Source organism: Nerophis ophidion, linkage group LG14 (genome assembly GCF_033978795.1).
Source record: "Nerophis ophidion isolate RoL-2023_Sa linkage group LG14, RoL_Noph_v1.0, whole genome shotgun sequence".
NCBI lineage: Eukaryota > Metazoa > Chordata > Actinopteri > Syngnathiformes > Syngnathidae > Nerophis > Nerophis ophidion.
The window spans coordinates 14,786,328-14,808,224 of NC_084624.1; the positions used below are offsets into that span (position 1 = coordinate 14,786,328).

General features: G+C 42.9%; 1 protein-coding gene across 6 annotated transcripts in view; it reads left to right on the forward strand.

The window, feature by feature from the left end:
* The window catches only part of ndrg4 (NDRG family member 4), a 104,687-nt gene extending 83,042 nt beyond the window's left edge, over positions 1 to 21,645 (forward strand). For 4 of the 6 annotated variants that reach the window (XM_061919913.1, XM_061919915.1, XM_061919914.1 and 1 more), the window contains 5 exons: positions 7,169 to 7,216; positions 9,945 to 9,980; positions 10,068 to 10,119; positions 11,823 to 11,861; positions 18,526 to 21,645. In XM_061919913.1, coding sequence (XP_061775897.1) covers positions 7,169 to 7,216; positions 9,945 to 9,980; positions 10,068 to 10,119; positions 11,823 to 11,861; positions 18,526 to 18,680 — 330 coding nt within the window. In that variant the 3' untranslated portion in view covers positions 18,681 to 21,645. The remainder of the gene's footprint in view (positions 1 to 7,168; positions 7,217 to 9,944; positions 9,981 to 10,067; positions 10,120 to 11,822; positions 11,862 to 18,525) is intronic. The other 2 variants (XM_061919916.1, XM_061919918.1) reach the window with 1 other exon arrangement.
* The last annotated feature ends 252 nt before the right edge of the window (positions 21,646 to 21,897 follow it).

Consider the following 21,897-nt stretch of genomic DNA (forward strand, 5'->3'; position numbering starts at 1 on the left):
TCAACAACAAATACCTCTGACACTAAGGAACATGTAATGGATCTTTTGACTGAATACAGGTTGAAATACTCCAGAAGATTAGCCTCTTTAAATCTGGACATTTGTTTAAGTGACAGATGCCCAACAACAACCGACACTACCTGTCTGGAATGTTCAACACTATATGGCATAAAACAATTGGGAGCATTTTTACCTCCAGAAGATTAGGCTCTTAAAATCTGGACATTTTTGTCTCAAACAGGCCAAGTTACAGCTCTGGCTCGCTCGTTAGCGACGTCAGCTGCTCCTTCCGCCCTCACGTCACTATCCAATCAGAGACGAGTTTCAGCTGCGCACTTTTTGAGAGCACTTTTTGAAATGAAAAATTGGGCGGACTGTACAATGAGAAAGAAGTAGCCTACAACTACAAGTCTGCGGTTAGAGGAGGTTGTTTAGCCTGTGGTAATGACACAATGCTTGAATTATTAATGTTACTTTATCAATCATATTTATCAATAGCTGTAGGTGAGGAGGGAAACAAGAACATTTCCAAACAAATTATTATAATTATAGCCTATATTTTTGTTCATGAATAGGCCTATAGGGAGCCTCTCATGTTCACAATGATTTTTTTTTTTTTGGTGTGATAACATTTGTATTACCTCAATTTGCATTGTTTCAATCATGTTAAAAGTACAGCATACACTTGTAAAGTGACTTACACATTTTTTTTAATATATTTTTCAAAACAAACTGACTAAAACTATAGTTTTTACTATATTTTCATGTCAAAAAAACAAAATAGTTTTGTTATGAGTATTACAATATTTCTCAGTTTTTGTTACCAATATTTGTAGTTTTCACAACTAAATTTGATTCTAATCACATGTTGTATGGTATAACAAAAACATTCTGTTTAATAGTTTATAAAAGTTCACTGTGATCTAAACAAAAAATATAGATTTTTGCGTTTACAATACTTTACTGTAGTGATTTTACATATTTTTAATGTAAATTTCACAGTCATTTCTTACAGTGTGGATTTGTGTTTCTTGGTTGTCATGGGTGCTGATTATTTTCACCTGCCTCTGATTAGTGTTTTGGGACACTCACCTGCTCTCAGGCACTATTCTGAAAGTTATTTATCCCTGCCTTTCGCCATACTCGGCTTGGCTGTCTTTTTTTCCATAGACAACAAGTTAAGTTTGTGTATACCTTGCTTCTGGTGCCTATGCCTGTTTATCTTTTGACTTGGCTCCCCCGTGCTATAGGCACACTTGTTTGCCACCTGCCTTCACTCACATATGAACTTGAAGTGCCATCCCGTTCCTAACCCATAGGGTACAAAAAGATTTTCGGTCCACCTTTTGCAGCTATTACAGCTTCAACTCTTCTTGGAAGGCTGTCCACAAGGTTGCGGTGTGTGTTTATAGGAATTTTTGACCGTTCCGCCAAAAGGTTACACACTGATGTTGGCTTTCAGTCTCTGTTCTAATTCATCCCAAAGCTGTTCTATCGGGTTCAGGTCAGTCAAGTTCATGTTAGAATAATTATGTATATATTTTCACACTAACTTTATGCTTAAGGGCCGTTGCTATAAATTATTGTCAATTGTGCTGAAGTGGTATTTTAGTATCTGATGATGTGGTCCTGATGGCTTCATCTGGCCAGGTTCTTCCAAAAGGTCACACACTGATGTTGGGGTGAGAAGGCCTGGCTTTCAGTCTCTGTTGTAATTCATCCCAAAGGTGTTTTATCGGGTTCAGGTCAGGACCCAAGCATAACAGAGTGCGTGTAATTTTCCACACTGCTCCTAGTGGAAATGTGTTACACAGTAAAAAATAGCCAATAGATTTTATGTTAAAATACAAGGAGCTCAATTGCTAGCGTGTTACCGTAAAAATTAAGCAGTAGCTTTTTTTTTGTTTGTTTGCTTGTTTTTCATTTATAGTTATGTGCTGTTAAAACAACGACCATAGCTTTAATTGAAAAAAAAACAAAAAACCTGGCAGTTCAGTCACCATAATTTAACTTTAATATTTTTTATTTAATTCTTGTTACTGTTTTAATTATTGGTGTAAAAAAACCCATACATTTTACCTAAAATTTCTGCCAGCTTTTTACCGTCAAATCTTCTACAGTGTTGTACATCATACACATGTCCCAATTATGACTGTATTTTCTGACTTAAAGCGGAACTGCACTTTATTTGGGATGTTGCCCATCGTTCAAAATCATTAGGATAGATATGACGGGGGATGTTATTTCATTTTTTTTGCATTCTAAATATGACATAAATATTTAAATAAAAAAATTGTTGTACTCTGCTTATAAAGTCCTTACAAAAACATCCAAACACCTCTATTAAGGCTTTATATATATGATGTAAGTATATATGTAATGTAGTAACGAGCACATTTATAACAACATTTCTTATTTCTGTATTTTGATCGTTTTAAGCATTCATTTTGTAAACACATCACAACGTTCACTGAAGACTTCACAAGAGCCAACAGACATGATAAAGTATAACTTACTGTACAAGGTCTGCTGTTGTTAGGATGTCCATATTTTCCTATTCGGACAAAGTATGACTCATAATCCTCGCAAAGAAAGGGGAGGTGGAACCAAGCGTCTTTTTTTGCCGTTCTCACAATTTCACGTCTAATTTGGCTGTTAAAGTGTACCAACTTGTCGGAATAGGTCCTCTGCCTTCTTCTATCCAAGTGAGAGGCACCATTTATGATCAACGATAAACTGCCAGGGAGCAGGGAAGCAAGGAAAGAGCTGATCACTCTACGTAAACATTACACAAGCTTGTGATCACGGTGGTTGTCACAACGATATCACTAATACTTGGTTAATATTGAAGTCACAAAATGTTAATGTTAATGGACTAATGTTAATTGCTGCTTTTTGGATGTTTTTTTATTACATTTTATCAGCGGAATAGAGGAGTTCCCATTGGCTATGCTGTAATTCGACTTTTTACATGTATTTGCAATTTAGAATGCAATAAAAAAAATTAAAAAAAACATCCCCCGTCATGTGTTTCATAATGATTGTGAACAATTGGCAAAATTCCCCCCCAAATAAACAGTTACCCTTCCAGTGTAACCCAAAAATTATCAAAAAAAAGTATTGTCCTTGAAGTCGGGTGTTCTGTCGTATGACTCCAAAAATGGGCTGTGTGTGTGTGTGTGTGTGTGTGTGTGTATGTGTGTGTTTGTGTGTGTGTGTGTGTGTGTGTTGTCGTCAGCCTATCGGTGTGACTCATTGCTGCAGCACACTGCAGTATCTGGGTCACTCACGTGGTGTCTCTGCCTTACACAACAGAACTTGTTTATGTCGACAGCAGACAGAGGATAGGATCCAGCTGAACCAATATAATGCTTTATTTACCAAAAGAACAACAATGCCAACAGTCGGACAAAAAGTGATTTGCAAGAAAGATTTTCAGTTCCACCTAAGCTGTGATTGTCATGTCTTTGTGATCATGTTCAGTTTAGTTAGGTTCTGTTTTGTTTTTGACACCATTAGTTCCTGTTTTTGCGCACCCTGGTTTGTTTTTGTTTCCATGAACACCAATCAGTTCACGCACCTGATTCACTTGGACTCATGCACCTGTTGTCAATCACCACGTCACTTTTTAAGCCTAAAATATTGCCCGTCTCCGAGCCATAGAGGATGCTGTTACAGTAGTCAAGACTGGAGGTGATGAAGGCATGGATCAGCGTTTCAGCGGCAGAGAAGGAGAGGGATGGATGGAGGCGGGCAATATTTTTAAGGTGGAAGAAAGCAGTTCTTGTGATGTGTGATGTGTTTGACATGGTGTTCAAAGGAGAGGTTATTGTCCAGAATGACTCCGAGGTTGCGGATGTGAGTGGATGGGGACAGAGTGGAGTTGTCGACGCAGAGGTGGAAGTTGTGAGCAGTTTTGGTGAGGCCATGAACACCAATCAGTTCACCTGTTCTCACGACCCACGCACCTGATTCACTTGGACTCATGCACCTGTTGTCAATCACCACGTCACTTTTCAAGCCTAAAATATTGCCCGTCTCTGAGCCGTAGAGGATGCTGTTACAGTAGTCAAGACTGGAGTTGCTGAAGGCGTGGATCAGCGTTTCAGCGGCAGAGAAGGAGAGGGATGGATGGAGGCAGGCAATATTTTTAAGGTGGAAGAAAGCAGTTCTTGTGATGTGTTTGACATGGTGTTCAAAGGAGAGGTTATTGTCCAGAATGACTCCGAGGTTGCGGATGTGAATGGATGGGGACAGAGTGGAGTTGTCGACGCAGAGGTGGAAGTTGTGAGCAGTTTTGGTGAGGCCGCGAACACCAATCAGTTCACCTGTTCTCACGACCCACGCACCTGATTCACTTCGACTTATGCACCTGTTGTCAATCACCACGTCACTTTTTAAGCCTAAAATATTGCCCGTCTCCGAGCCGTAGAGGATGCTGTTACAGTAGTCAAGACTGGAGTTGGTGAAGACATGGATCAGGGTTTCAGCGGCAGAGAAGGAGGGGGATGGATGCAGGCGGGCAATATTTTTAAGGTGGAAGAAAGCAGTTCTTGTGATGTGTTTGACATGGTGTTCAAAGGAGAGGTCATTGTCCAGAATGACTCCGAGGTTGCGGATGTGAGTGGATGGGGACAGAGTGGAGTTGTCGACGCAGAGGTGGAAGTTGTGAGCAGTTTTGGTGAGGCCATGAACACCAATCAGTTCACCTGTTCTCACGACCCACGCACCTGATTCACTTGGACTCATGCACCTGTTGTCAATCACCATGTCACTTTTTAAGCCTAAAATATTGCCCGTCTCCGAGCCATAGAGGATGCTGTTACAGTAGTCAAGACTGGAGTTGATGAAGGCCTGGATCAGGGTTTCAGCGGCAGAGAAGGGATGGATGGAAATGGTCAATATTTTTAAGGTGGAAGAAAGCAGTTCTTGTGATGTGTTTGACATGGTGTTCAAAGGAGAGGTTATTGTCCAGAATGACTCCGAGGTTGCGGATGTGAATGGATGGGGACAGAGTGGAGTTGTCGACGCAGAGGTGGAAGTTGTACGCAGTTTTGGTGAGGCCGCGAACACCAATCAGTTCACCTGTTCTCACGACCCACGCACCTGATTCACTTCGACTTATGCACCTGTTGTCAATCACCACGTCACTTTTTAAGCCTAAAATATTGCCCGTCTCCGAGCCGTAGAGGATGCTGTTACAGTAGTCAAGACTGGAGTTGGTGAAGGCCTGGATCAGGGTTTCAGCAGCAGAGAAGTGATGGATGGAGGCGGGCAATATTTTTAAGGTGGAAGAAAGCAATTCTTGTGATGTGTTTGACATGGTGTTCAAAGCAGAGGTTATTGTCCAGAATGACTCCGAGGTTGCGGATGTGAGTGGATGGGGACAGAGTGGAGTTGTCGACGCAGAGGTGGAAGTTGTGAGCAGTTTTGGTGAGGGCCTTGGGGCCGATGATGAGCATGTCAGATTTGTCACAGTTGAGTTTGAGGAAGTTGGAGTGCATCCATGATTCGATTTCAGTGAGGCAGTCGGTCAGGGTGGAGAGAGTTATGGAGGAGATGGATTTTGTGGAGATGTATAGCTGGACATCATCTGCGTAGCAGTGGAATTGGAGGTGGATGATGTTACCGAGGGTGAGCATGTACAGCGTGAAGAGAAGTGGACCAAGCACCGAACCCTGGGGGGACACCTTGTGACAGAGGGGCAATGGAGGAGATGCAGTTGTTTATACTGATGTATTGTTGTCTGTTCGTGAGATATGACCTTAACCAGGAGAGGGCGGAACCGGTGGTGTTGAGGGATGATCCCAGGCGGGAAAGGAGGATGGTGTGGCTGATGGTGTCAAAAGCTGAGGTGGCCGTAGTCTGAGGCGAGGAGGAGGTCATTGGTGACTTTTGAGAAGGGCTGTTTCAGTGCTGTGACGTGCGCGGAAGCCGGATTGAAATGGTTCGAACAGATCATTGGAAGTGAGGTGAGTTTTGAGTTGAGTGGCGACGGCACGTTCCAGTATTTTGGACAGAAGGGAAGGGAAGTTTGGAGATGGGCCAGAAGTTGCTCATGATGTCAGGGTTGAGTCCAGGTTTTTTGAGAATGGGGGTGATTAGCGGCCAGTTTCAGGGTGTAGAGGACTAAGCCAGAGCTGAGGGAGGAGTTAATGAGTGGGAGACAGTTTTTAACCAGAGTGGATGGGATGGGGTCCAGAGCACAGGTGGAGTTTTTCATGCCCACGATGAGTTTGGATAGCTGTGTTGGGGAGACAGGAGAGAAGGGAGACAGGGGCAGAGTGGTGTAGTGGGGGAGGAGGAGGGAGTGGTGGAGGTAATCAGGTTGCTGTAAATGGTGTCTATTTAGTTTTGGAAGAATGATAGAGAGGCGTTGCATTTGGTAGTGTTGAAGGTATTTGTGACAGTCTCTTGCTGCCGTGCGGGTTCTCAGGACCACCAAGGGAGGACATTGTTGCGCAGGTTAGACTTTCTTATATTTTTCAATAATAAAAAGTCTCTACAGGTTGCTTTTGAGCCTTGCCGTGTCCTGCTTCCTCTGCCGCTCCACCTTTTCAGTCGCGTGCGTCGTCGTCTTCCTGTGGCTCTCTCTCGCTCTCGTTCAGCATCGGCTTCCTTCTGGCTCCTTCTCTCTCCTTCTCTTCCACCGGCGTTTACGGCCCCTGCCCTCTTATACAGTGCGAGAGGAGATTTGAATTGTGCCCAGCTGGGCGATTCACGCACCTGATAATATTTGCGGGGTTGATTCTGACGCGCCCCGCCTTGCTGCCACGTCTCCTCGCCGCCATCTTGGGCCGGGCTCCGGCGTGCCCTGCCTCGCTGTCAGACTGCCGGCCATGTCTCCTCGCCGCCATCTTGGGCCGGGCTACGGGGTGCCCTGCCTCGCTGTCGGACTGCTGGCTCCGCCGCTCCACAGTGTTGGAGTTAATAAGCAGGCGCTACCTCCCTATAGTAAACAAAAAGCTCTGCAGACAGAATTTGTCCCAAAATGTTTCTTATCCCATTTGTGATTTTTCATGAAAGTTTCATGAATTTGCTAACTAACTCACTGAAAAACGAACGATTCCGTAATCTCCTGGCTGAAGTGATGATGTATTTCTGCAAGTCTATTTTTATGGTCTATGGAGTTGATCCGTTGTAACTCTCTGCTGTATTTATTCTCCAGGTGGAATGCAACTCCAAACTTGACCCAACCAACACCACCTTCCTCAAGGTAATGCTTCATTACTAGGAAATGGGGAGAAAAACAAATGCTAGACATTTTGAAAGTGTTTGGGCTCGTTTCAATCATTCTCACAACTATTTGGGAGGACACGGTTTCAATTTCAGCCTGACTTGAAGCATTTTTTTTTTTTTTTTCCCCATTTTTAAGTCTGATGATGTAGTGTTTACTTTATCGAAAAGGATGACAGTGCATTTCTTTTATTGTGGGCCAACAAGCCGGACTAATTAACAATGCAAAATTAGGGCAGGAAGATTGTACTTAAATACAAAACTGTTAACGCTTAATTAGTGCAATGAAAATAAAATAAAAATTACTTCATCTATATACATAAATTAATGATACGCCCATAATTGATTTTTAATCCAATCATAGCTCCTGAATCGCGCTTAAAGATTCTCACCTATACATAATATAATAGCTTCAATATAAAGGCAACTTTTTTTGTCCTGACGAGGGAGTTTTTGCAACGTACTGAGAGGTTTGTTCTCCCGGGATGCAAACAGACTATTCCGGATAAGACTTGCAGGTAGGAACATATTTATTAATCTAACTCAAGAAATCTTGGCACCGCATGGGGTAAACAAGCAAACTATGGCGTGGAACAAACACATACCTTGTGGCATGAAACAAACAGCATAAACTATGGCTGGGAACAAACAAAACTTACTTGGACACGGGATGAAGCGTACAACATGAACTATGGTATCGCACGAAAACAAGCATGAAACTATGGCATGAACAAAGCATGAAACTATCAATTTCGGCAATGCCGACTAACTGGCAAAAACAGGCTTTAATAATAGTCTCATAATTAGAGCGGGTGCGTGTCCGAACACCAGCGGCAGGTGAAACTAATGAGTGATAACTAAACAAGGGAGCGTGAACAGGAACTAAAAGAGTCCAAAACAAACAAAAAATAACAAAAACATAATGCAAACCACAGATCATGACAGTTTTTCCACTTTACTGGCACTTTAACACTTTCTGTCCATCACCCGTCTGTTCCGAACGGAATGTTCCGTACTTAAAAATTAGATTATCAATCAATCTCAATCAATCAATGTTTATTTATATAGCCCTAAATCACAAGTGTCTCAAAGGGCTGCACGAGCCACAGCGACATCCCCCCACCTCAGGGGAGACCGAAAGCAATGCACGTCGAGTGGGTCAAATATAATATTGTGAAAGTCCAGTACATAGTGGATCTAACATAATAGTGAGAGTCCAGTCCATAGTGGATCAAACATAATAGTGAGAGTCCAGTCCATAGTGGATCTAACATAATAGTGAGAGTCCAGTCCATAGTGGATCTAACATAGTAGTGTGAGTCCAGTCCATAGTGGATCTAACATAGTAGTGTGAGTCCAGTCCATAGTGGATCTAACATAATAGTGAGAGTCCAGTCTATAGTGGATCTAACATTATAGTGTAAGAGCCCAGTCCATAGTGGATCCAACATGATAGCGAGAGTCCAGTCCATAGTGGATTTAACATACTAGTGTGAGAGTCCAGTCTATAGTGGATCTAACATAATAGTGAGAGTTCAGTCTATAGTGGATCTAACATAATAGTGAGAGTCCAGTCCATAGTGGATCTAACATAAGAGTGAGAGTCCAGTCCATAGTGGATCTAACATAATAGTGAAAGTCCAATCCATAGTGGATCTAACATAATAGTGAGAGTCCAGTCCATAGTGGATCTAACATAATAGTGAGAGTCCAGTCCATAGAGGATCCAACATAATAGTGAGAGTCCAGTCCATAGTGGAGCAAACCTAATAGTGAGAGTCCAATCCATAGTGGATCCAACATAATAGCGAGAGTCCAGTCCATAGTGGATTTAACATACTAGTGTGAGAGTCCAGTCTATAGTGGATCTAACATAATAGTGAGAGTTCAGTCTATAGTGGATCTAACATAATAGTGAGAGTCCAGTTCATAGTGGATCTAACATAATAGTGAGAGTCCAGTCCATAGTGGATCTAACATAAGAGTGAGAGTCCAGTCCATAGTGGATCTAACATAATAGTGAAAGTCCAATCCATAGTGGATCTAACATAATAGTGAGAGTCCAGTCCATAGTGGATCTAACATAATAGTGAGAGTCCAGTCCATAGAGGATCCAACATAATAGTGAGAGTCCAGTCCATAGTGGAGCAAACCTAATAGTGAGAGTCCAGTCCATAGTGGATCCAACATAATAGTGAGAGTCCAGTCCATAGTGGATTTAACATAATAGTGTGAGACTCCAGTCTATAGTGGATCCAACATAATAGTGGGAGTCCAGTCTATAGTGGATCTAACATAATAGTGAGAGTCCATTTCATAGTGGATCTAACATAATAGTGAGTGTCCAGTCCATAGTGGATCTAACATAAGAGTGAGAGTCCAGTCCATAGTGGATCTAACATAATAGTGAAAGTCCAATCCATAGTGGATCTAACATAATAGTGAGAGTCCAGTCCATAGTGGATCTAACATAATACTGAGACTCCAGTCCATAGTGGATCTAACATAATAGTGAGAGTCCAGTCCAGCCAGAGGAGAAAAGATTACAATTACACATACCTTAACACTCCTAATGAATGCAAATATATTTTTGACGATAACGTTTTGTACTTTGAGAGATGCCCATATATCTAAATGAAATGTTTGTTGTCAGTTGTTAAATATGGCAGAACTTCAGATGTCATGAATTTGCTTTATTGGCCCCACAGATGGCTGACTCTGGTGGACTCCCCCAGCTGACACAGGTAACACTTTGCTTACTAAGACTTATCCAAAAGATGTATTTTTAACAGTCTAATGTGGATATGTTGTTGTTGTTGTTTTTTTTACAGCCTGGGAAGCTCACTGAGGCGTTTAAGTACTTCCTGCAAGGAATGGGCTACAGTAAGTATCCAGCAGTAATTATGATGACTATATTTGACGTACAAACCCCGTTTCCATGAGTTGGGAAATTGTGTTAGATGTAAATATAAATGGAATACAATGATTTGCAAATCCTTTTCAACCCATATTCAGTTGAATATGCTACAAAGACAACATATTTGATGTTCAAACTGATAAACATTTTTTTTTTTACAAATAATCATAAACTTTAGAATTTGATGCCAGCAACCCGTGACAAAGAAGTTGGGAAAGGTGGCAATAAATACTGATAAAGTTGAGGAATTCCCATCAAACTCTTATTTGGAACATCCCACAGGTGTGCAGGCTAATTGGGAACAGGTGGGTGCCATGATTGGGTATAAAAACAGCTTCCCAAAAAATGCTCGGTCTTTCGCAAGAAAGGATGGGGCGAGGTACACCCCTTTGAGAACAATGTTTCTCAAAGTGCAATTGCAAGAAATTTAGGAATTTCAACATCTACGGTCCATAATATCATCAAAAGGTTCAGAGAATCTGGAGAAATCCCTCCACGTAAGCGGCACGGCCGGAAACCAACATTGAATGACCGTGACCTTCGAACCCTCTGAGGGCACTGTATCAAAAACTGACATCAATCTCTAAAGGATATCACCACATGGGCTCAGGAACAGTTCCGAATACCACTGTCACTAAATACAGTTTGTCGCTACATCTGTAAGTGCAAGTTAAAGCTCTATAATGCAAAGCTAAAGCCATTTATCAACAACATCCAGAAACGCCGCCGGCTTCTCTGGGCCCGAGATCATCTAAGATGGACTGATGCAAAGTGGAAAAGTGTTCTGTGGTCTGACGAGTCCACATTTCAACTTGTTTTTGAAAATATTCGACATTGTGTCATCCGGACCAAAGGGGAAGCGAACCATCCAGACTGTTATCGACGCAAAGTTAAAAAGCAAGCATCTGTGATGGTATGGGGGTGCATTAGTGCCCAGGGCATGGGTAACATACACATCTGTGAAGGCACCATTAATGCTTAAAGGTACATACAGGTTTTGGAACAACATATGCTGCCGTCTTTTTCATGGACGCCCCTGCTTATTTCAGCAAGACAATGCCAGGCCACATTCAGCGTGTGTTACAACAGCGTGGCTTCGTAAAAAAAAGAGTGCAGTTACTTTCCTGGCCTGCTTACAGTCTAGACCTGTCTCCCATGGCAAATGTGTGGCGCATTATGAAGCGTAAAATACGACAGCGGAGACCCCTGATTGTTGAAAAACTGAAGCTCTACATAAAGCAAGAATGGGAAAGAATTCCACTTTCAAAGCTTCAACAATTAGTTTACTCAGTTCCCAAACGTTTTTTGAGTATTGCTAAAAGAAAAGGTGATGTAACACAGTGGTGAACATGCCCTTTCCCAACTACTTTGGCACGTGTTGCAGACATGAAATTCTAAGTTAATTATTATTTGCAAAAAAATAAAAAAAAATTATGAGTTTGAACATCAAATATCTTTTGTAGTGCATTCAATTGAATATGGGTTGAAAAGGATTGGCAAATTATTGTATTCCGTTTATATTTACATCTAACACACTTTCCCAACTCATATGGAAACAGGGTTTCTATACGAATGCATCGTTTTGGAAAAACATGACAGGATTATTTCATGCCGAGACACACGAGTTTTAATACTATTGTTAATTGTCTCCCTCACCGCATTCTCTCAGTCGCTTCAGTGAAGGATCGGAGGTTGAGTGGAGGGCCAGGTACTTTACTAAATACACCTTTACCGCTACCCTGTATGCTGAACTTTTTTTTTTTTGGAATCAACACGATGTTTTAATATTCCTGGCATTTTCAAGACTAAGAGGCCCTCCATTTTGAAATGTCGACCAACATATTTTTTCCTCGCAATGAAAAAATATAATATTCCTTTTTTTTTTTTTTTGTTTCCCCTCATCCCTTTTGCATCTTCAAAAGTGTGCTTTGCATGGCCCATTCCCAGCTTTGGCAAGGCCTTGTTGCATTGCATTCATAACTAACGGTCACCCTTTGAAAGAAGCTGCATTGTAACAAGCATACTATATGGATGCTACAGTACTTATGGTTACTATACTACATGTAGACAGTAGTATATATGTCATACTTGCCAACCTTAAGACCTCCGAATTCAGGATTTTGGGGGGAGGGTTAAGAGGGTAGGAGTATATTTCTGGCTAGAATTCACTGAAATATATATATATATATATATATATATATATATATATATATATATATATATATATATATACATATATATACATATATATATATACATATATATATATATATATATATATATATATATATACATATATATACATATATATATATACATATATATATATATATATATATATATATATATATATATATATATATATATATATATATATATATATATATGTGTGTGTGTGTGTGTATATATACATGCACACATAACACTCCTCTACTCATTGTTGTATTTAAAGGCCTACTGAAACCCACTACTACCGACCACACAGTCTGATAGTTTATATATCAATGATGAAATATTAACATTGCAACACATGCCAATACGGCCGCTTTAGTTTACTAGATTACAATTTTAAATTTCCCGCCAAGTGTCGTGTTGAAAACGTCGTGGTATGATGACTCGTGCGTTTGACCTCTCGGGTTGTAGCGGACAATATTTCCCAGCCCAATCCAAGCTATAAGTAGTCTGCTTTAATCGCATAATTACACAGTATTCTGGACATCTGTATTGCTGAATCTTTTGCATTTTGTTCAATTAATAATGGAGAAGTCAAAGTAGAAAGATGACGGTGGGACGCTTTTAGCCCTTAGCCACAAAAACACAGCCGGTGTTTCCTTGTTTAAAATGCCCGAAGATGAAGCTTTACTATGAATCAGAGCGGTCAAGCGAACATGGATCCCGACTACATGTCAACCGGCAGTTTTCGGTGAGAAAATTGTGGTAATAAGTCGGCTCTTACCGCAGACATCAGCGGAGCTTCTGTCCTGCTGCAGCTGCCGTGACTTCCCTCAGAGACTCTAGTGTCAAGACACCCGTGGCCCCCCCCCCAAACCCCCCCCCCCCCCGACTTTCAGGTACTATTTAATCTCACTAAAACACTAGCAACATAATAGGCAGATAAGGGATTTTCCAGAATTATCCTAGTAAATGTGTCTAATACCATCTGAATCGCTCCCACTGCAATCGCCTTTTTTTTTTTTTTTACTTTTTTTTTTCCAGTCCTTCACTCTTAATTTCCTCATCCACGAATCTTTCATGCTCGCTCAAATTAATGGGGAAATTGTTGCTTTCTCTGTCCGAATAGCTCTAGCTGCTGCTGGCTATGATTGTAAACAATGTGACGATGTGAGGAGCCCTACAACCCGTGACATCATGCGCACATTGTCTGCTACTTCCGGTAAAGGCAAGGCTTTTTTATTAGCGACCAAAAGTTGCGAACTTTATCGTCGATGTTCTCTACTAAATCCTTTCAGCAAAAATATGGCAATATCGCGAAATGATCAAGTATGACACATAGAATGGACCTGCTATCCCCGTTTAAATAAGAAAATATCATTTCAGTAGGCCTTTAAAGTGCAATGCTTTGCAGCCAGGAGCACTGCCTTTGAAGGAGCATAGGTATGGGCAGCATCTGTCACATTTAATTAGCAGGAAAGGAGTGACTTTAGGGTTGAATTGTCCATCCTCGTTCTATTCTCTGTCACTATCTTTCTAACCATGCTCTATAAAAACCTCTCTGATGACTTGCAAGCGTACCTCTTTTTTTTACTCGTCGTCGCCATGACTGTCTCTTCTTCGTTCTTCTGCTTTGTCGCCTTCTTATTCTGTGCACTCTACAAAAGACGTGGATGTTATAACGTGGCTGGGTCGGCACGTTCCTTGAAGGCACACACACACCCGATATTATTGTCCGGCTGGAAATCGGGAGAAATTCGGGAGAATGGTTGTCCCGGGAGATTTTCGGGAGCGGCACTGGAATTCGGGAGTCTCCCGGAAAATTCGGGAGGGTTGGCAAGTATGCTATATGTGCATATGTATCCATGGTCTATGGGGTGTGTGTGCTAAAGAGGAAATGCACTTTTTTTGGAAGTTTGTTCACAATCAATATCAAAGACATGAAAACGGATGGATTAAAAAAAAAAAAAGCATTCTAAAGCTAAAGTACCAATGATTGTCACACACACACTCGGAGTGGCGAAATTATTCTCTACATTTGACCCATCACCCTTGATCACCCCCTGGGAGGTGAAGGGAGCAGTGAGCAGCAGCGGTGGCTGCGCCCGGGAATCATTTTTGGTGATTTAACCCCCAATTCCAACTCTTGATGCTGAGTGCCAAGCAGCGAGGTAATGAGTCCCATTTTTATAGTCTTTGGTGTTAGGAGTGGGTCAAGGAGATGAACCCAGGACGCAGAGACAGGAGGTAAGGTAGAATTACAAAAAGTAAAAAAAATTTAACAAGTCCAAAAAGTGTAACTAAAGGCGATGGGGCAGAAATGCACACCATGAATAATTAAACAAAAGCAGGTCCCTCAGAGGTCGGCAGGGGAAAAGGCCAGGGCGCAATGAGCTCAACAAAAGGTCCAACACAAATTCCTCTTTACCTCAGGGAGGCTAGGAAGCAAACACAAAGAGGTGAGGAATTTCAGGAATAAGGAGAAACAACATACAGGCAGGTCGAAATGAATCAGGCACACGGGAGGTGCAGGAGACAATAACTGGCAGGACCCAGCTGTCGGTGACGAGCTTAAATACCTGGGTAGGGATTTGTTGCAGGTGTGCCTCGCTGGGGACTAATTAACTGAAGAAAACAGACACCATAAAAAAAGAGAAAGCAGGGAATTGACAAAACACAACACTTTGGTATGAGTCAGCGGGGATTTGAACTCATGACCTTCCGATCTTAGGGCAGACACTCTAACCACTTGGCCATTGAGTCTAACCACAGATTGATTCCATTATCGGACTGCCGATATATGGTTTAAGATGTAATATCGGAAATTATCGGTATCGGTTTCAAAATTATCGGTATCGATTTAAAAAAAAGTAAAATTAATGACTTTTTAAATCACCGCTGTGTACACGGACGTAGTGAGAAGAACAGAGGCCAATAAACCTTAAAGGACTGCCTTTGCGTGCCGGCCCAATCACATGATATCTACGGCTTTTCACACGCACACACACACACACACACACACACACACACACACACACACACTGATCAAGGAGGTGACCCCCGGATGCAGAGACGGGAGGCGAGGTTGAATTACAAAAAAGGGAAAAATTTAATAAGTCCAAAAAGTGTAACAAAAGGCGATGGGGCAGAAGTGCACACCATGAATTACCAACAAAAACAGGTTCCTCAGTGGTCGGCAGGAGGAAAAGCCAGGGCGCACTGAGCACAGAATAAAGTCGTCTTTACCTCTGGGAGGCTAGGAAACAAACACAAAAGGTGAAGTGTTACAGGACTAAGGAGAGACAACGTACCAGAATTGACAAAGTGAAGCAGGCGCATGCACGTGGGAGGTACAGGAGAAAATAACTGGCAAGACACAGCTGTAAGTGACAAGCTTAAATACTCCTCTGTTGAGATTGGTTGCAGGTGTGCCTTAGTGTCCGTCACTGGAGACTAATGAGCTGAAGAAAACACATCACAATAAAGGAAAAGGCAGGGAAATGATAAAACACAACATGCAAGGCATACTTGGTCAGCAGCCATACAGGTCACGCTGAGGGTGGCCGTATAAACAACTTTAACACTGTTACAAATATGCGCCGCACTGTGAACCCACACCTAACAAGAATGACAAACACATTTCGGGAGAACATCCACACCGTAACACAACATAAACCCAACAGAACAAATACCCAGAACCCCTTGACGCTACAATATATATACGACCCCTGTCGAGGTGTTTCCTTGCTTACTTGCTCGTCAAACTTTATTGTAGATCAGGGGTGCCCATTACGCCGATCGCGAGCTACCACTTGATGGCGGAGGGTGTCAGTCGATCGCCAGCCAGGCATTAAAAAAATAGACCTAAAAATGATCAATCTTGCAACCTTCCCGAAGACGTGACTTTCGTCACTTGATTGACATTCACGGCACCCAAGGGTCTTGTGAGACGACGCTGGCTGCTGCCAGATCATTATTAAGAAAAAACGACCGACAGAAAGGCGAGAAAAACGTTCTATTTCAACCGTACCTGCCATCAAAACTCTAAAGACCGACCGCACAGTTCCTGTCTTCACAATAAAAGTCCTGCTCCATCCTGCCTGCGCTAACAAAATAAGAGTCAGAAAGCTAGCGCATACAGGCTAGCAAGCTACGGAGTTTGCCGTCAATGTATTTCTTGTAAAATGTATAATAAGGAGTATGGAAGCTGGACAAACAAGATGCCAAAAATCAACCACTTACTTTCATGTGGTATTGGACAAAAAGGAGGACTTATTTTCTCCTCCATTTGAAAATGTGGACATTATCATCGCCTTTAACTTGTTAACAAAAACATACTCTTTATTTCATAAAAAAATAAATATGAATGATATATATGAATGAGGTAGATCCCTTCGACTTGGTCAATTGAAAAGTAGCTCCATCCATCCATCCATCCATCTTCTTCCGCTTATCCGAGGTCGGGTCGCGGGGGCAGCAGCCCAAGCAGGGAAGCCCAGACTTTCCTCTCCCCAGCCACTTCGTCCAGCTCTTCCCGGGGGATGCCGAGGTGTCCCCAGGCCAGCCGGAAGACATAGTCTTCCCAACGTGTCCTGGGTCTTTCCTGTGGCCTCCTACCAGTTGGACGTGCCCTAAACACCTCCCTAGGGAGGCGTTCGGGTGGCATCCTGAGCAGATCCCCAAACCACCTCATCTGGCTCCTCTCGATGTGGAGGAGAGCGCCCTTACTATGAGCTCCCCCCGGATGGCAGAGATTATCACCCTATCTCTAAGGGAGAGCCCCGCCACCCAGCGGAGGAAACTAATTTTGGCCGCTTGTACCCGTGATCTTGTCCTTTCTTCCGCATTACTGAAGACGCCGCACCGATCTGCCTGTAGATCTCACGATCCACTCTTCCCTCACTCGTGAACAAGACTCTGAGGTACTTGAACTTCGCCACTTGGGCCAGGGTCTCCTTCCCAACCCGGAGTTGGCACTCCACCCTTTTCCGGGTGAGAACCATGGACTCTGACCTGGAGGTGCTGATTCTCATCCCAGTCGCTTCACACTGGGCTGCGAACCGATCCAGTGAGAGCTGAAGATCCTGGCCTGATCAAGCCATCAGGACCACATCATCTGCAAAATCCTAGACCTAATTCTGCAGCCACCAAACCGGATTCTCTCAACGCCTTGACTGTGCCTAGAAATTCTGTCCATAAAAGTTATAAACAGAATCGGTGACAAAGGACAGCCTTGGCGGAGTCCAACCCTCACTGGAAACGTGTCCGACTTACTGCCGGCAATGCGGACCAAGCGTGGTTTGGTGTTAGAAGGGGGTTTTTAGTGTAGCGTCCCGGAAGAGTTAGTGCCGCAAGGGATTTGGGGTATTTGTTCTGTTGTGTTTATGTTGTGTTACGGTGCGGATGTTTTCCCGAAATGTGTTTGTCATTCATGTTTGGTGTGGGTTCACAGTGTGGCGCGTATTTGTAGCAGTGTTAAAGTTGTTTATACGGCCACCCTCAGTGTGACCTGTAAGGCCGTTATCAAGTATGCTTGCATTCACTTATGTGTGCGTAAAAGCCGCATATCTAATGAGACTGGGCCGGCACGCTGTTTGTATGGAGGAAAAGCGGACGTGACGACAGGTTGTGGAGGACGCTAAAGGCAGTGCCTTTAAGGAACGCCCCCAACATTGTTGTCCGGGTGAAAATCGGGAGAAAATTAGGGAGAATGGTTGCCCCAGAAGATTTTTGGGAGGGGCACTGAAATTCTGGAGTGTCCCGGGAAAATCGGGAGGGTTGGCAAGTATGTGAAGGACTCCACTCACCCTGCACACAAGCTCTTCAACTACTCCCCTCAGGCAAGCGGCTGTAAAGCAAAAGAAGTAAAACCACCAGACTCGGAGACAAGGGCGAGGCTGTCTCTTCTCCTTTATTAGAATACTGAACATAGTCTTCCTCTCCATTTATCTACTTATTCCACACAGCATTCTTAACCGGCTAATCTTGATCTTTCCTCATGTTAGGTGCCTAAAGTTATATGCTATTTATTATTGTTTTTCTTAATACTTGCTGGGAGTCAAAAGTCAAAATGCCGTACCGTACATGGGCAAACGTAGTATGACATATACAGCTCCTTGAATCCTTCAATCCGTATGAGTACCGTGAAGCACTGACACACAAGTCGTCGTTATTTATCCTACCAACCTTTTTTCTCTCAGTGCCCTCCGCCAGTATGACCCGCCTGGCTCGCTCCAGGACCGCATCCCTGACCAGCGCCAGCTCCTTGGAAGGGTCGCGCTCTCGGGCCTGCGTCCACTCCGACAGCACGGAGGGTGTCGGCGCCATTGCCCATACCATGGAGGTGTCCTGCTGAAGTGTCAGAACAGGAAAGGTGGTAAAAAGGGTATTGACGACGTGATGACGGTGGAAAAGACAGGCCTGGCTGTTTTTCTGGACAGTATGTCCTTCAGATGCTTTGCTACGGTGTCACATAGCATATGATATACTTGCTAATACCCACCTGAAACTCAACCCTGTTGGCCAGCACTTACACGTTTACTTTGACTATCCGTTGTTTGTGTTGGTAACTGTCTTACTCATGGTACCCCCTTCCTCAAACCCCTCAACCACAACCAGAAATGTACCTTATTGACCTGCTGATGAGCGACGAATGCAGGGTGTTGCTTGTATCGAAGCCCACATGCAGACTCAAAAAAGGGCTTTTGTTTAAGACTCCGCCGATAACTACAAGTGGAACTTTATTAGCAAGCGTGCAACAGAATCAAATTTTAGCCATTTTTCTCCCATGTGCCAGTCAGTTTTGAAGTCCTTGATCCAAATTTTGGCTCCTTCGCACACATGCCTTGGCAGGTGATCGTATGGATTGGGCTGCTAGTGACTCCGGCCATAGATAACATTTGGTTGACTCTGACATTGGAAGGGACTAACATTCTTAAAAACAATAGACTGCTGCTACATAGCAGGTCTTTGATTAGCTATTTGTCGCAAGTCCTTGAAAAAAGCAGCTTTTGGGTGCACTTCAGATCTCTTGGGAAACCCCAATTGTCATTGGGATCACTTGGGTTCTTTAGGGACCTTCCCCAAAACCTTCCTGGGCCTGAATGGGTTTAATTTGGACCTTGTAGATACGAAGAAAAAATGAACTAAGTTTAGGGTTGGAAAAAAAGTACCCTTTACCTGTGAGATAGGACGGATCTAGTCTGAGCGCTTAGTACCGGATCAAAAGTCTGTATCCTCTACAGGAGGGGGCATGCCCTGACAAGATTGGTTTCAGTCTCCAGTTAAAGCCTGGTTTATACTCTCGTGTCACGTAGCTGGCGCCTGCGTACCCTCCCGCAAACCCGCAGTGCTTTGATCGGCCAGCTATTGCCGAGGAGGGAACCTATTCACAGGAGAGCAGACGTTGTGCTAGAAACACAATTACTTAGAACATTTGCATGCTAACTGATATTGTGTCGTTAATATCTCGATGTGCTGTAAAAAAATAATTACCGAATGTGTCGTTTTTCAGCATGTTGTGTCGTAGCGCCCAGAAGAGGTTTACACAAAGTACGATGTTGTTTTTAACTTTTATTGTCAATCTTGTGCTAACAGCAGGTTCAATTGCAACATATAGAATTTCTTGTGCTTTTTTACTTTCGCACACAACATTTTGTCTTCGTCAATCATCTTTCAGGCATGGGAAATTCACAAAACATAAACACATAATCATAAACAACTGTAAGTTACTACAATCGTTGTTAAACATTTTTATTTATAGTAAATTACATAGCGCTCTGTTGTCCAATGTTCCGAATGGCCAAATCGCGATGCAGATTCGCCCGTCCTCTGCAAGTCCACCTTCGCAAACGTCTTCTCTTCAGGTTCCGAAGAATTGTGAACATTAAAAGTGACCGTTGTTTCAAAAGAATTGGTTCCAGCTCCAACGTTAAAGTGGATGTCGCTTCAGACGCCACTATTTACAAGTTCCCAACCACTACTATACGCACTCTCTCTCTCATCTCTCTTTCTCGTGAAGATAGTCAACAAGAATGGCAGTCGAAAACACTGCTCCCTAGGGTTTTGGAAGAGAATTGCCAGTTACACGCCAGCCTCCACCGATGAGCTGTAAACGAACGAACTACAGGGGCAAGCTACGTGACGCGATGATATATATATCAGCTTTAAGCTAGAGTGCATGAACTAATGAAGTCTGTGTCTTCTAAGATAAACTAAGCAGTCCAGTTGAGATTCATTCTCGGAAAGTTTGGTCACGTAGCCGTCATATAATTTTTGGTCCTGTTAAAACGCACCAGGTTAGAATTTGGTCAAGCGTGACTGCAGTCTACGGTCATTTTGAATTGTACCAAACCAAGCGGATCGAGACCGGGTCTTGGTTTGCTTGTGCTGCAGTGTCAATGGCAATTATACCATCCATCCATTTTATACTGTGTATCCCTTTCGGGGTTGCGGGGGGCGCTGGAGCCTATCTCAGCTACAATCGGGCGAAAGTCGGGGTAAACCCTGGACAAGTCGTCACCTCCTCGCAGGGCGCCAATTATACCAGTTGCACCAAAAAGCCGATGTGACGTCGCCAGGAGAGACCAGGTTGTGGTTATTAAGACCCAACAGAACGCTGAGGTTACATCGAAATGAAACCATAGTCCTTCAGTCGTTGTTTTGGTTGAGCTGCGTCAAACAATGTTCACTTCACATAATCCATCCAATCAAGGCACATCTTGTAAATGCTATAATCCGCATTTTTTAGTCCAGACAAAAACGCAAACTCTAAGGTTTGGTCAGATTACCAAACTACAAGTCTGAATGCACCCTAAAAGTGTGATGGCAAGAGGCGGTCAACAAAGTATGGTAAGAAAACACCGTCAGGTGGAAGATAAAAGAGGGTAATAGTAAAAAGAGGATCACTCTGACACAGGTTGCAGAATGTGGAGGTCGATAAAGACCGGCAAGTGTTTTGAAGAACCCGAAATGTACAATCCGGCGTCACAAATGGAGAGGCACCACTTGCCTAGTGCCCGTGGTTTGCTTCGTTGTCTGGTCTAATGGGGTTATAAGTCAGGGCATCTGGAGTGGAAACAGGAAAGAATAGACAAGAAGAGCCCGGGCCGTGACAACGAAAACAGTACTTGGCATATTTGAGTGTCTGTCTTTGCTCGTCGCTGTTTTCGCCCAGAACATAGCCAAGTGTATGAACGTATACAGAACCACTTGGTAAAACTAACAGTATTTATTTAGTCATATTCTTTTTTCTTTCCTAACAGCTTAGGCCAAGTATTTATTTCAAATTGATATTAATAAACACGATTTTCCTTATTTTACCACTATCTCATCCCTTTCAAGTCTGTGCCATCCTGCTAGAAAAAAGACCCAGAAAAGTAATCATTTGAGTGTGCATGTACGAGATATACTTGGATGAAGTTGGGCTGTGAAAAAAAAAATACTTTGAAGGTTGGTGCAGATTTAAAAATGCACATAAATAATTTGTAGGGATAGAGCAAGGGTAGGGAACCTATGGCTCTCGAGATAGATGTGGCTCTTTTGATGACCGCAGATAAATCTTAGCTGACGCT